Raw genomic sequence first — 15712 nt, 5'->3', positions numbered from 1 at the left:
ACAGTGATAACATCTCATCTTTTTTTAACTCTTTTGGTTTAACACTTTCTGCCACAACTTTGGCACACCTGGTTGTCAAGTTATCAAGTGTTGGGATGATGTGTGTAACACAGCCTTCATATTAGGTGGTCTGAGGTTAAGTTCTAATGACTCCATTGATCATTGCTCAAGAGTGAATGTAGATTTAGATAGTGGCCAGAGGGGAAGGATAACTTTTTATTTTTTAGTTTCGGAGCCTTGGCAGTCTTGTGTGTGAAGATGGGGGAATGAAAACAAAGGGAGGCTAGCAAGGGTGCTGCTGAAGCTGTGCTGGATTGCAACTACATATATTTAATCAAGTGCTTTTATTGTACTTTAGAAATTCAGTTTTTTGCTATATTTTTCTGTTTACTTTCCACTTCTATGCATCTTAAAGTTTTCTACACTAGATTAGACACTTTACAGAGACAACGAGCGCAACGATTTTACACATAAAGTATATGGATAGAGTATGGAATATATATTCTATTACCACGGGTTACATTTCCCAGCAATACATCACAGTATCGATCAGCTGCCAATTAAAAGAATGGATAATGTTGCTTACTCCTGAACGTGGCAGATTCTGGTAATTTAAAATGCTTTATTTTTTTATACTGAGATAAAATGTTAACCCAAGACTCCTTCTTCTAACAGTATTACTGTAGTGTATTATTACCAGATTTTTACAAAAGTGAAAGATCTTGATGCATCTCCCGTCAGTGGAGGAACCTTAAAAGCAGATCTGCAAACTGAGCTTAAACCTGCTGGAGATGAAGAGGGAAATATGCTGCAAGAGGAAAACAGCACTTATTATCTAGTAAACTAAATAGAAAAGTTTCTTGTCTCAGGAGTATAATTGGAATAAACAAAAGAGAGAAAAAAAAGGTCAAAACTGAAATCAATCACTGAGTGTAAGAACATGTTTTAACTGCATCCCCAGTGATTGCCTATAATTCTCATGGAGTATCAAAGGTGTCAGACACTAAAAAGCAAATTTTTCTGACGTGTATCATAGAGTGAGGGGGTGAAGGATAACAACAAAAGTATGAGGAAAAAGTACCTTGAGAAAAAAAGTGATGACAGGGGACGGTCCCCCCTACTTTGTCTTTTTTTTTCTCTCCCTCACTCACACACACACACACGCATGCAAGCAAGGAAGGTGAGGCGGTGACTGTCACTCAAAAGTCTGAATATGTGTACCGAAGCTGCAGTGAGCACCCGACACAGCTCTCTGAAGGACGAACAAAAAAGAAGCAAGATTAAAAGATAGTCTTTGTTTGTTTTTTTTTTTTTAAAAAAAGAAAAAAAAGTGATAGACTGTTGTCAGACAAAGATAGAGGAAAAGAGAGAGTTTGTGAAAGTGGGACAAACATCTGAGACAAGTGGAGGAGTGAGAATGATGCGAGGTAGGGATGAAGTTCTTTGGTCTGTTTGTGTGTGGGCAGTCAAATCAAAAGGCATTTTATCAATTAAATCAATTACAACCGACGCAACTGATGGCACGTAATGTCATTATCAAGGCAGCTACTGAGAACGATATGGTTGCGAGTTGCTGTCTCTTTTTGAGCTTTTATCAACTCCCTAAAATAACTTTGCTTTCATGCGGACTCAGACAGCTGTGACTTCAAACAACTCGATCATTCTGTGATTAAGCTTTTGGTGGAGCTTCCTTCAAATGTAACGTTGGGCTGAATGGCGAAACCTTGATGAAGTGTCTCCAGCGTTCACAACTAAATTTCTGCTTTTTATATTTTATGATATGATGATAAAACACTGAAGGACATGTGCAGCCATCCTGCAAATGAAAAAAAACACACACACACACACACACACAGACACATGTTCTTTCTGTTATCCGTGTGCCGTTTGAAGACAGATGGTCTTATTTGTTTTGAAACTTTTTTGGGTCTCTCCAAACTTCTGCACTGGCTGACTGTTGCCTACGTTCATTCTGATTGATGTGTTTCAGTTTTATAGCTTGGCATCATGACTAACCTTGAGCTCCCTTTGATGGATTTAAGATTTGAATCATGCCAGAGATATTTCTACCCTTTGTCACTCCCACGTACAGTACACCCCTGAGAGTGAGAATCATAGCGAGTTGTATGAAAATGTATGCTATTGGTAATAAATTTCACCTGCAATATAGCACATTATCTTTTCTTTAGACTTAATATGATTCTATAATGAGTAATTGCAATGAACATATGACATCCAGTATCGATCCACCGCTCAGGCGATTGGAGAAGATTATCACATTTGCTTTGCTGCTAATCTTTTTTTGCGTACACTCCCACCGTGTGCTAACCAACGGAAAACAGGATGCTGTATCACCGCAGTGCATCGGTTTAACTGGACTGGCTCCATGTGCATTCAGCAGACAGGTTGCAGAAACAAACAACAACAAAAATATATATATATATATGAAATATGTGATTTCGTACACATGGAAATGAACAGGTAGAGCAGAAACAGAAATGTGACAAAGAGGAATAATTGCATACTGATCACAGGTTCTTGCAGTTGCAACAGGCACACACACACACACACACACAGACACGCACACCTCTGCAGCTGCTTAGTAGATGGCGTTGAGATGTACCGTATTTCTGCCGTGCAGCTGCACAGTGGATCCTGCACACGCGTACTCGAGGAGAGCAGGCTCTAACAGATGAAGATGCTGCCTAATATATTTGTGTCTTCTCCACACCTGGAAAACGAGGCTCTTTTATTAGACCTGAAGGACACACACACACACACACAGTTCATATGGCTTTGTTCGGGGGATTCCTGTGTAGATCTTCTACAGTTTCTTTATCAGAAAGGATTTCCTTGTTCCTCTGGGTGCAGAAACTTGCACAGCACTTCCAAAGCAGCCGAAGCGGTTGGCTTAAGATCAAAGAAAACATCAAAATCGCAGGTGACACATTCCCCCCCGAAAATATGGTAAATGAAATACAGCAGTTGAGCTGATTCATACCCTTTGCTACTGTCAAAACATTACTTTTTCAAACACTTTTCAAATTCAGAAAGCACTTCAAAGTCGCATATGGCAAATATGACGCAAATTAGTGTTCAGATCAGCTTTGATAATTCCCCTTGTATTCAAATAATGTGATGTTGGTGATTCTTTCTTTTCTCCGTCTGTTATTTATTCTTCTGTAATAATGGATCAAAGCTAATTGAGAAGGAGCTCTCACATTTATGTAAAGACCCCTACAGACTAGCCATAAAGATGCTTTAGCACTGAAACACATTAAACCAGATACATTTTGTGACACAAATGAATCATGCGGCTGCTTTTATGTCTCTTCGTACGCCGTTAACTGGTCTGGTAATGATTTTTATTTCACTTGATTATAATTCAGTTCTTACTTTTCTTTTTCCCAAATCACAAATTATTTTCAGTTTTCAATCACAACTTCCACTGAAAGTCTGAGTGGCACATTTGATTGTTTTTCTTAGTTGTCATGAAACCAGTTTGATTTTGACACTGCAGGACAAATTAATCTTAAACTGAATGTGGTGCAACATATATAGAAATAATTTGTTTTTTCATCGTATTTTCAAATGCAAACCGACATAATTTACTATCATACCACTGTTTTTATTATGTAGTATTATGCATACTGCTTCTTCTGCCAAAAAAAAAAGCTTTTGTCCTCTTTTTGGCCCTCTTAACATTTTATTTGATACGATAGAAAATTTAGCGATGACAAAAAACTTTGAAATGACTTCAAACACCTTGATTTTTGTTGAGGATCTTGAGCAAGAACCTCAACAAAAATCATAAAGTGATATTTGTATGAATTAAAGACGGTCTTGTGAACTGAAACGATATTTAAAAAAAAAATTCTTTTGCTTAACCTGCTTTGTATTTATTATTTTACGTTATAAAAGAATACATTAGATTATCCCAAATAGTATGATCCTTTCCTGGGTAAAAAAGTGAAAGCATATTATTTATTACAGTATGTGTGTCTTTGCTAGAATAACAACCTGTGTGTGTGTGTGTGTGTGTGTGTGTGTGTGTTTGTAAAGGTGTTGTGTGTGTATACAAACTTTATTTGTAATCTTGCTCATGTCGCAAAAGTAAGCTTCCGTCAGAGGAAAGTTGAGGTTTTCTGTCTGTTTACAGGGCAAAGAACAGACTGCTGACAGAGTGATTGATATGCATCTATGCTGTTGTCCCCCAAAACACAAAAACATACACACACACACACACATTAATAACGCATATCAGTTGTTTTCGTTCTCGCAATTTCATTTCTATATAAAATACTGCATTTCTATATAAAATATCCAGCTTTGTTACAAACATTTTGCGGCTTTGATTTTTTTTTGGGGGGGGGGGGTTTCTCTCTTTTTTTTTTTGTAAAACACAGACTATTTGCACTTGGTCCGTTTCCCTTGTGTAAAATAACATTATGGAGTGCACCCTCAACAACCCCGGCATATTTTTTTGCTGGTTGGTGTCCTGGGCATCATGACCAGAGGGTAATAAGTGTGAGAACTGTGAGTTGAAAGGAGTAAATGTGTTTAGAATAAAAGAAAACGGGTTATTTGGCACCTTTACCCTGATTCTCTCTTACCTCTGCCTGCTGTTAGTGAGCGCCCCTTTAGTTGGCATAACTGCCAAATGTCTCACATTTAGCCCCATCACCAGCCCCAAGCTGATTCCAAAAATATCCTCTTGTCTCCGGTAGATCTGCGAACATTATGGAAGTAAAACAGGACACAAAATACAAGAATTGTGGAAACAATTTCATTAAAACTCAAGAGAAGCCATGTTTTAAGATTTGTGTTTACCATGATAAATTATGCAATTTATTATTTTATTCAACCCCTTTTTTTTTGTACAGCGACACTGTTTTTGCCAGTACATTATTGATTTTGCCTAATACCAATGAAAAGACTTTCAGACTTTCCCTGTGTGGTTGCTTGTTGGTATTCTTTGCATGCGGAAGCGAGGGAGGTGGCACTGTTTTGTTTTCACTGACAAATCAGAACATTTCCACCGCTGAACATCTACTGTACTCAGACCTCCTTAACGCAGCGCATAACACATGCGTTCTCTAAAAAAACTCTCTCGTTTGACTGGACTGTGTGTATTGCCTAAATGATCACATGTCTGTTAGTCATAGCAGCTCTCTGCAGTGCATCTACAGAAACCCGACCGATTTCAGGTGGAACACAGCGGAAATGTGAAATGTTGACAGTTTGCAAAAAGATATAGATTATGCAGTTAATGCAAATAAATGGTGTTGGTAGGAAAGTCCATCTTAGAAAGCAAAAATGAATGCTCATTTTATGGATTTAACAGTAAAGAGATGCAGTGAAAAATATCAATTAATGATTGATATTGATGAAGATTTTTAGCTGAGTCATGCTGAGGTGCATGAGGGTAGAACTAATAATTTAGCACAGCTTTTTTTTCTTGAAAAGTATTAAAAACACGGCATTTAAACAAGAACTTATCAAATGTTGAATGTTTTGAAACTTCCAAGTGCTAAAAGGGAAACAAAAAAGAAAGAAGAAATTATGAGTTTAGTTTTAGTTTGAAAGGGTCTGATGGCAATAAGTTCAGCAATTCAAGATTAAGGTTCCCCAACAGAAGTCCAAATCAGTGTACACATGAGGGAAAGACTAAAACTCTGTTCTGAATGGCAGTTTGGAGACTCAAAGACAGACGCCAGTCTGTTAAGGAAATCAGTCCATGAGCCCAGGAGCAACACTGTTAGTTACTACATCCACAAACACGAAATTAAATCTATGATTTGACACATCAAATTTTTTAAATCCTCTTAGATTGCACGGACATTGCTGCCCCCACCTAAAGAGTACGAGGTCCAGCTTGATGTCAGCACACAGTTCAAAAGTCAGCACTCGCAGTGATGTGGTGAAGCACCAGTGCTCATGATGTTTGGAACTTGAAGAGTTTAGCGCTGAAAAATGAAGGATCCAGGTTGTGGCGCGATGTGTGCTGGCACCCAGATGAGATTTGTCAGCCAGTGCAGCCCAGTGTCCCGACAAAATGGGAAATATTCACATAAATTTAATCTGATGATTAGTGTCCACAAAATGTAGAAATTGTTTTGTGCTACTTCAGACACAAATAACTGCATAGACTAACTCAGTGTCACAGTATTTAATCAAATCAGCTCATTTGGAGGCATTAGGACAGCGCCACACAATTAAGTGAGCCAGGACTGAGTCCCATCCCATTCATATTTTCTAGTAATTTTATCTAATTATTAAATATTGTTCCTGCATTCTGTCATTTTCCTTTTCCTCTCTTTTCTTTCATTATGCTCTCACTCGCCGGTTTGTCGCTGTTTTGCACATTACAAGCTACTTGGGATCAGGTGTTCGTAGTTGGGCATCAAAAAGTACTTCAAGGTTAAAGCTTAGGTATTAAAAAACAAGATGGTTTCAGTTAGAAGGACAAGATGGCAAAATGTTCTCTTTCTAGATTACTTGCCACAGAGTTCCACCCGTAAAAAGTTAAAATACATTATTTTGAAGTTTGTGCTGGATGACACACACACACAAACCCGATTTTGTCTTCTTCAGCATGAAGTTTTTAAAAGAAGAGGTGATGTACCGTGGTAAACACACCGCTGTCCTAAAGTTTTTGAAAAATTTGGTATGTATATGTTTTCGTAAATAGTTTTAACATTTGAAACATTTACTTCGCAGCTACAATTCTCGGTGGAATAAGGAGTTGAAATTCTCTCTATACTATTCCACTCATCTATTTATCTTTCATTTGTCATGTTTTTCACTTGCTTAAGCTGACACACAATCACCCATCTATGGTTACCAAAAAAGACTCAAATGGAAGAGCTAAAGGTGGCACAGTGTTTCTAGTTCACTATCTCTCAGAAACTCACTTGCACACACACCAGGAGATTCTGGGTTTGATTGGTTTTAACCTGTGGCCAGAGATAACAAGATGAGGCTGAAATGAATTCATAACTGCTGCTTCCAGCCACTGAGATCCTCACACTTGCACACTTTTAACTACAGGTCGGTGTTTATCTTTAAGTTTGGCACGAGAGAAGAACCCCTGATTTAGTGTTTCTCTTCTTCACACACCGTTCAGTGTGTTAAACCTGAGAATTATCAGAGGTGTGATTGCATGGAAGGTTGAAGGGGGGGACAGTGTAAGTGATTACTGTTTTTGTGTGCGAGATTGCGTGTGTGAGCAGTGAAAGGTTGTGGGTCATGGTGGATTTCCTGTTGTTTGAGGTTGACAATCAGAACTGAAATAGCTAGAAAAAAAGCAGAGACCACTGATGTTCTCTCCACATATCCTGCACCATTAACAGAAATACAATTGTAGTCACAGCTCAGCCACTTTATTTCACTCAATAGGCAATGTGGCTTGCAGATATAATCCTATTGAGTGGTTTATTTATACTAAATATAATGCTGTCAGTTGCAGAATTTGGTGAAATATCCTCACCCTCATTAGCGTGAATATTGATGTCAGTCATCTATATTAGCATGAGCTGGATTCTGTAAGTGGTCAGTCTTTGTCACACTCCACACTGCCTCTGCTGCCTATGCTGGTTGTTATTCACTCTGAGATGGGCTGTTGTCTGCAGAAGCCTTCACATGATCCCTGTGGCAGCAGAAAAAGAGGGCACACATTGACACACTAACACACACTTACCAAGAAATCTGACACAGTTATGCACGGAAATGCATTTACTACTGTATAAAGGCAACATTGGCGCGTGAAATCTTGTATCGCGGAGCATAGACACACCTTCGGTGCTGTTGTGGAAGGGAGACAGAAGATGACACAAGCAGATAAAAGATTCTTGTGTTATTTGTGTTATTTGTGTCATAGTGCGGCGTGCCTCTATGTTGTGTGACATAATCGGTGTTAAATGTGTTGAGATATTCTTTTTAGAGCGCACAAGACAGCTCGTCGACAGTTCTGCTGCTTTCGTGAACCTGACTGTCAGAGGAGCTAAAGGCTGAGGGGTGTGAGAATTTACAGAGATCAGGGGCACGGGGGGAGGTGAGAGGGGGATGGCCATTACTGGCAGTGATGAAGGAAAGAGTGCATTACTGGCAGTTGTGTCCTTTATGAGCTAGACAGAGAAGGATCACAAAGTAAAGAAATGACATGAAAGAGGGACAGTCAGAATGAAAGAAAAGCCAGACAACCACTTAAAAGGACTCTGAGGTTGACACCTTCATATTCTCCGCCAAACTCCATTTGCAAATATTCCACGTCCTCAGACGACTCTCCTCTGGTTGCATTTGATGTTATTTTGTTCATTATTATTAAGGTAAGAGGTGTTTAAGAGGAAAATACCTTTGGTTTACAATGACCACACAACAAGAAATAGTTGTTCAAGGGAAAGTACAGCATAAGGTGCAAGTTCTCATTGTGGGAATCACTTTGAAGTCTGTAACTTTGGGTGAAACTATGCATTATGTTAAGCTGCAAGTTAGCATATTTAAACACAAGGATGAGCTATTTGATTTGAATCAATTATAATAAAGAATGTTCTTTGATATTAATAATTTGCACATTCATTGTTTACTTAAAACGACAAACTCAAGATTGTGTGAATGTAGGAGGAAACCTTTTAGTCTTCATGAGGATTTCATATCAACCAGTTATTTGTTGATTGTGCCTTCTATTGATCTATCGGTTATGACGCCAAAGAGCCAGTATCATTTAACTTTGTTTCACTAACTCGTCTCATTGCGTGTTTTCTTAATGAGCGAAACAAGGGTTCTGCATTGGAAAAATGCTAACTCTGCTTTTTCTACTTTTGTGTCCTCTCAGCCCAGATTGAAGTTATCCCGTGCAAGATTTGTGGTGATAAGTCCTCTGGAGTGCATTATGGAGTCATCACTTGTGAGGGCTGCAAGGTGAGATACAGCAGACCAACATGCAATCGACACACTCACACACACATCACCAGACTGAGCCTTCCCTCCTTCCGCCGGACTCACGATGAATTTGAGACCATTCTTGTACTTTTGCACCTGTGCACTGCTGATAGATATAGATGGATTTTCATCTTTATTTCAGGGCATATAAGTGCAGTATTGCATTAACACATTAACATCCCTCCATTTTCACATTTTCTAAAGTAACAGTTGACTACCAAGCAATTTCACACATTAGAGAGACATTTTTTTAAATCTAAAATAGATTTAAAAGAGATTAAAGTCTTTGATTTCTGCGACGTTCGTGGGATGCATCACTCTTCAAACACTTGACTGACTGTAGTTGTCCATAAAGTATAACGCTATTCATACCAGCCTTTTAGCAAAGCCTGGCATTAATACTGTAAGAAGGAAAGAGTTAGCCTGTAAGTAAAGCTACAACTTCCAGTACCTCTAAAGCTCAGTAAATATTACAATACATCTTATAGTTATAACTGTTAGTTAAACTGTTTCTCAGCTAATAACAGTTACTTCTTGAAGTCTGCGATGGTTTGATTCAATAAGATGAGTTAACAGGTTGTTGCTCCAGCTTCTTGGTGAATATAAGATTGCTTTCAATCACCTCATCTTGCTTTCTGTTAGAAAGCCAAAATGTTGAAGTCTTCCTTTGACCTTCAGAGACAGGATATAATGTGGGCCAGTATTAGCTGTTTGTTTTGAATCTTCATACTACATGTTCCACGCAGGAATCGTAAATACATGATGAAAGTACCTTCTGTCAAACAGCATGCCAACAGAGAGCATTTCATCTTCAAACTCCCCGGCTCATTACACATCTTCGACACAAATTAAAAGATCATTTTCAAATCATCAGCAATCCCAGGCTTTTGTGTATAGTTTGTGTTCAATTTAATTGTTCCCTGTTCAATAGCTTGTGTTCTGCTCTGTGAACCCACCCCTCAGGGATTTTTCCGGCGCAGCCAGCTGCCCACCGTATCATACTCCTGCTCCAGGCAAAGTAACTGTCAGATCGACCGAGCCAGCCGCAACCGCTGCCAGCACTGTCGACTGCAGAAGTGTTTGGCTCAGGGCATGAGCAGAGATGGTGAGGCAGGACAGATCTTCACCACTGTCACCCTTGATCCTTCATGATCCATCATCAATTACCTGTTTTTGTGTCGATTTTAAATTTATTTTTTTTACTCTCACCAGCTGTGAAGTTTGGCCGGATGTCCAAACGTCAGCGCGACTCTCTGATCGCTGAGGTGGAGAGGCACCGACAGCAGCAGCAGCAGCAGCAGCAGCAACAGCAGCAGCAACAACAGCAGCTTCAGGGAGACACTCACGTTGTGTTGTCTTATCCCACCAAGAACCGTCAAGACCGCTCCCCCCAGCTTCTTCAGCCCATGGCCACAGCCTACTCCTACGCTGGAGACACCGAGCTGCTGCCCTATGCTGCTGATGTTCACTCTTACCTTGTGTGCTCCCCTAACGAATCACAGGTGTCTGGAATGATTTACAGAGGCTCCGAGGTCTCTCCCACATCAAGATCCCAAGGGAGGGGGGACAACGCCGGACACCCTGATGTAAGAGGTAAGGCACTAAAGTGGGAGCGCACTTCACCTTACGCACGTTTCCTCATCCTATTCTGCTTGTTCCTTATATTTCTATTCACTTTTCTGTGTTACAGGGTTTGACTCCAGGCAGCAATCTCATGATCTGATGGCGATTCATCCCTACAGCCCTCTGGAGGATCCGTACAGCCTCTATCCTCTGTCTCTGCGAAACATAGGTGAGCAGTCTGCACAGTGGGGTGAAAGGTGTCTTTTAATTATGACTGCTGTATTTACGAGTCCCTTTGCTTATCCTCAGAGGAGCTGTGTGCCAGCATCGTGCGCTCCCACAGAGAGACCAGCCAGTACAGACTGGAGGAGCTTCAAGCTCTCAAATGGAAACTGTTCAGCAGAGAGGAGATCCAAGCCTACCAGAGCAAAGTATTACAGCCTTGATTTCTGTTTCCTCCACCAATTTTTATTTCCCAGGCTTCCTCTCGCATGATTCAGACTGCCTCAAAACAAAACATGCCTTTTCACATGTCTAGATGTTGCTTTTGTCTGATGAATCAAACAGAAAACTGAGAAAACTTATTTTTATCAATTTCCCCCTCCTACTCTCTCTTTGATCACCAGAGAGATCAAATGGTGGTGGGGGGTTAGTTAGATGATGTGATAAAATGCATAAACTTGAGCAGTAGTTTCAATTGTTGGGACAGTGTGGTTTGTGTGAAATGGGTGAAATATTAAAGAGTTTATTCTGAATTTTATGTTCCAGAAGGACGTCTATGACTTCATGTGTTTGTTCTCCACTCTATTTTCCAGACAGTGGATGAGATGTGGCAGCACTGTGCCATCCGACTGACCGATGCTGTACAGTATGTGGTGGAGTTTGCGAAACACATCCCCGGTTTTCGTGTGCTCAACCAGAACGACCAAATTGCCCTCTTAAAGGCCGGTGAGTTTCCACTCACGTTCAAGATTATCTTTAATGGTGATAATGGGATTTGTTCTTACTCTCTTCCTTTGCTGTCTCTTTCCTCCAGGCTCCATGGAGGTTGTTCTGGTCAGGATGAGTCGCTTCTTTAACACAGAGAACAACACTGTGCTCTTTGATGGGAAATTTGCTGGAACTGAAGTCTTCAAGTCTTTGGGTGAGGATTTCACCAAAGGGTCTGAAAGCATTTGTGAAATGACCCGAGTCGATGTTTATGGTGACTTATCGGGGCTCTGTGCTCTCTTTTTTTCGCAGCATGCAGTGATTTAATCGCAGCAGTGTTCGACTTTGCACATGGCATGTGTGCTCTAAAGCTCACAGAGCAGCAGATCGCTCTCTTCAGTGCTTTGGTGTTAATCAACGCAGGTAAGATAAACTCAGGCTTCCTCCCACTCACGTTTCAGTTTGCTCTTGGGTTTAGGAAAATAGCAAAAAGTGGAGGAAGGACATTTATTTGCAGTTGTGGCATTTATCACAATATTTAATTTCATTTACTCTACAGAAGTAGAGTTTTCTTTGCTATTTTTCCAAGATTCATCTAGAAGATCCATTTAGATTTACATTGATGATCCTTTATGGCTGAATCTACTTAATCAGCCAGAAAAGCTTCCTCACACTCACACCTAATTTTAGCTGACAGATATATTTTCATCTGGAAATCTATACGTTATCACATTTTGCTTGTGGTTTCCTTCATTCCATCTTTTCTTTTTTCATCCACAAACTACGGTAGCTTCTCCGCCACCTGCTGGCTGTTAGGTGACATTAAAGCGACTGTAGTACATTGATCTACAAGGTCATAATTCTACTCTTGGAGTCTAGCAGAATAAATTGAATGTTCTTAAATTATAATTTTCTAATGCTGTACATTTTTGCTGTGCCTCTCTGTATGTACCTTCTGTATGACACCTTATGTTCTTAGTTCCCGTCTCTACAAAGCGTCCTTCCCAAATGATGAGACTTAGTTTTAGCTTTGTAATGCTACTAACGAGGCAGACATTATGCACATGTGATATGGAGAAATTAGAGACGGTGAGCCTGGATTAAAAACGAGGCATTTCAGATAGTTCAGGTGTTTTCTGTAGGAGATATAAACAGACTTTGAGTTTTCTCATGCAAGAAAAGTTCTATGACTCACATTTGGAAAGAAGAAAAACCTAAAAAGCACGATATGACCTCTTAAACAAATAACAGAACAAATGAGGATTGTTCACACATAGGTACCATGATTAAACTTTTTGCTACAGTTTCCATTCATTCATTAGATGTACCTGCTTTTCATGTCAAGGGGTTGAAATAAATTCTAACTAACGTTTGGCGAGAGGCAAGGCAAACCCTGGATGGGTCACGGGTCCATCTCAGGGTTAATAAAGACAATTAATACACACTTTCACTTGAACTTTTGACTAATGAGCGTGCATAAAGGGACACAGAGGACAATAAAACTCTTTCAAATCCACATCCTTCTTCTTCTCACAGGGCAACTGTTCAGATCACTGCATCTGGCAAATACTTCCAAATAAAAACCACTTTTTAAAATGTGTCTTTCTGCGCAGATCGTCCATGTCTGGAAGAGAGAGGCAGAGTTCAGCGAGTGCAAAGAAGTGTTGAGCTGGGGCTTACACACATTCTGCACCGAGACAACCAGGAAGGTCTGATGCATAAGGTACGTTTTCACCTATCTGGAAGATAATCTCTGCACTCTGTCCTCGCTCAGACTTCTAAAACTGCCTTTGTGTCTGCCTCACAGCTGTACCAGCAGATGGCGGTGTTGCGTTTGCTGTGCAGTCTGCACATGGAGAAGCTGCGCTGGTTCAATCAGCGGTACCCGCTCACTGCTCACTCTCTGTTTCCTCCACTCTACAAGGAGCTGTTTGCGTCTGAGGCAGAGCTGCTGCCAGGGACCACTCACTGACGATTCAACTACAGATGCAATAAGAAGCATTCACAAAACACGTCTATTTTTCTAATTAAAATAAGAAAAGCACAGTAATCATAGTGTATTGAGTACTACATGAGTTCCAGCTGAGCTCATTTTTTGTAGCTTATATCAAACATGAATTTGAATATTTTGATAGCTTGAAATTATTTTGATTATTCCACGGAAACATTTGCATTTGATGTGTTCTGTGTGAGTACAGCATTCATTTTCTCTCAGGATGTGCTGTTGTGATTCTGTCCATTTGTAGCAACTGTGTGTCACAGTGTGGTTACGCATAGATTCAAAGAGGTGGGATGCTGGTCACTGACAACTGGCATTTTAATGGCGCTGTCCCCTCAAATCTTACTCCAGAGCGGATTAAACTTAAATTAAAATGTGTCTTAAAAGGTTCTGGCGATGCACTTTGTGGATGCAAGCCTGTATTGACGGTGGTTGTTTCTCTGCAAAACAGAAAGTGAAGACAGAGAAAAATACAGCAATAACAACAACAGGTGGGAAAAAGAGTTTCAGTATGATGTCTGACTGGCCCTGTTTTGCAATGAAAATAACTTTATACACTCCACTTCTCTGCTGACTCCTCGTTTTCATTTCATATTCGTAGTATGGCTAAGTTCATACAACGCTTCTGTGTTAATGCGCTGTCCCGTTGAGCTGGTATTTGAGATCCTCCCCCTGCTTCCACTCAGTTATTATTTCTTTAAAGATATTAGCTGCACTTTGGCAACCTCAAAAAGTCATGTACAACTAAACTGCCTCTTTGTATCTACGTGTCTGTAGAAAAGTGTTTCTCCTCAGGCTGATGTCACAGATTGAGCAATAAATCAAACAGGGATTGGCACCACTGAACTATTTCCCCTTTGTTTAGATCAAGCCACAAAGATATTTGTGTCTTTTGAGCTTTGAAGGAATGTCGCATTAAATGTAAAAGTTCAATTCTGCTCATGCAGCTCTTCTGTGTGCTAACATTTCCTTTCTCTCCCTCTTAACTTTTTTTTTTTGTTTTCCCTTTATATGTTATAACTAAGAAGTGGAGAGGGTTCAGCATTAAATACTGTATGTTCAGATGTAGTCCCCTCTGTGACTGGAATTGAACGGATTTCCATGTAAACCTTCTAATAAACTCCCGAGGCTGTGACACCAAACAGATCTGGTGATGTTATCTGACTGTTTGTGTGTGTGTGTGTGTGTGTGTGTGTGGGTAATATAAACTGTTGAACAAGACTGAGACAAGCTCGAAAAATGATCCAGTTTTGTTATGATAAAACTTTTGGAACACAACAAGAATAGTTTATTTGAAGCTTTAAATCATTATTTTTTTCCTGGAAAAGTGAACCTCTTTGACGCATATTGTGAGTCATTGTAGTTAAATGAGTGGAAAGTTGTCACCGGGCAAAATTAGATGGTTTTAAGTCAGTTGGACATGGTGAATACATTCCTTCACAGATGTCCGTCAGACATTAAACCAACACAGCCATGATTCAGCCGAGGAACTGTTTGCTGCTAAGCAGCAGACAAAAACACTCAAACGTCCTTCAATTTTTCCACCAGAGTACAAGAGCGAGTGCTCCTCACATCGTCCTAAAGTTGTTTGTCATTTTGTTTTTACTCTCTAATCTTTTAGAGGAATGTGAACACATAACATGTGCACTGCTTTTGGACTCCCGACACGCCATCACCCAGACAAATTTTTGATGCTGATGTGCGATGAGATGGGGAAGAGCTGGGAGCAGAGCGGCAGAAGAATCCTCCCAGTTTAAACCTACAGAGAGCAAACAGTGGAAACTCCTTAAACTACGGCAGACAACTGAAAAAGGGAGGTTTTTCTCTGATCTGACTTGTCTTTTGGTGGGAGAAGTTGCTTAAAGGGTCACGACGACCACTTGAGTTAAACTCAAGAATTCAAGGCTGTATAACGCTCACAAAATGAAGAAATGATAAATAACAAACACAGTCCAGCTTGTTTGGCAACCCTTCTAACCTCCCTCCAGCCTCCAAAGATGAATTAAATTCAACTAACAAATTAAGGACAAACAAATAAACTTAACAAATACAAACTCTCACAGGAGAAAAAAAGAAAGCTAAGAAACACACGCACAGAAGGGTCGGTTTCCCATCATCTGTGCATCATTTTCAAAGGCAGGGAATAATAAGCCTGATCATTGGTAAAGACGTGAAGAGGGATATTTTCTTTTGTGCAATAGAAATCGTATTATCAAATATGATATAATTATATCAAATAACGGAGTGTGCAGAGAGTCTGTTGGTATGAACATCTGGAAT

At 39.9% G+C, this 15712-nt stretch overlaps 1 protein-coding gene across 5 annotated transcripts in view; it reads left to right on the top strand.

Moving 5' to 3' along the window:
- Window positions 1-13762, top strand: part of LOC140316440 (nuclear receptor ROR-alpha B-like) — a 29226-nt gene extending 15464 nt beyond the window's left edge. For all 5 annotated transcript variants that reach the window (XM_072394274.1, XM_072394273.1, XM_072394277.1 and 2 more), the window contains 10 exons: window positions 8834-8919; window positions 9904-10045; window positions 10153-10533; window positions 10631-10732; window positions 10813-10934; window positions 11319-11451; window positions 11540-11647; window positions 11746-11856; window positions 13047-13156; window positions 13241-13762. In XM_072394274.1, coding sequence (XP_072250375.1) covers window positions 8834-8919; window positions 9904-10045; window positions 10153-10533; window positions 10631-10732; window positions 10813-10934; window positions 11319-11451; window positions 11540-11647; window positions 11746-11856; window positions 13047-13156; window positions 13241-13405 — 1460 coding nt within the window. In that variant the 3' untranslated portion in view covers window positions 13406-13762. The remainder of the gene's footprint in view (window positions 1-8833; window positions 8920-9903; window positions 10046-10152; window positions 10534-10630; window positions 10733-10812; window positions 10935-11318; window positions 11452-11539; window positions 11648-11745; window positions 11857-13046; window positions 13157-13240) is intronic.
- Window positions 13763-15712: the final 1950 nt, after the last annotated feature.

This window comes from Leuresthes tenuis, unplaced genomic scaffold (assembly GCF_036924035.1).
Source record: "Leuresthes tenuis unplaced genomic scaffold, fLeuTen1.0.hap1 SCAF_10, whole genome shotgun sequence".
Taxonomy (NCBI): Eukaryota; Metazoa; Chordata; class Actinopteri; order Atheriniformes; family Atherinopsidae; genus Leuresthes; species Leuresthes tenuis.
Note: the sequence above shows the minus strand (reverse complement) of the source record. Positions and strands in the feature narration are given on the sequence as shown.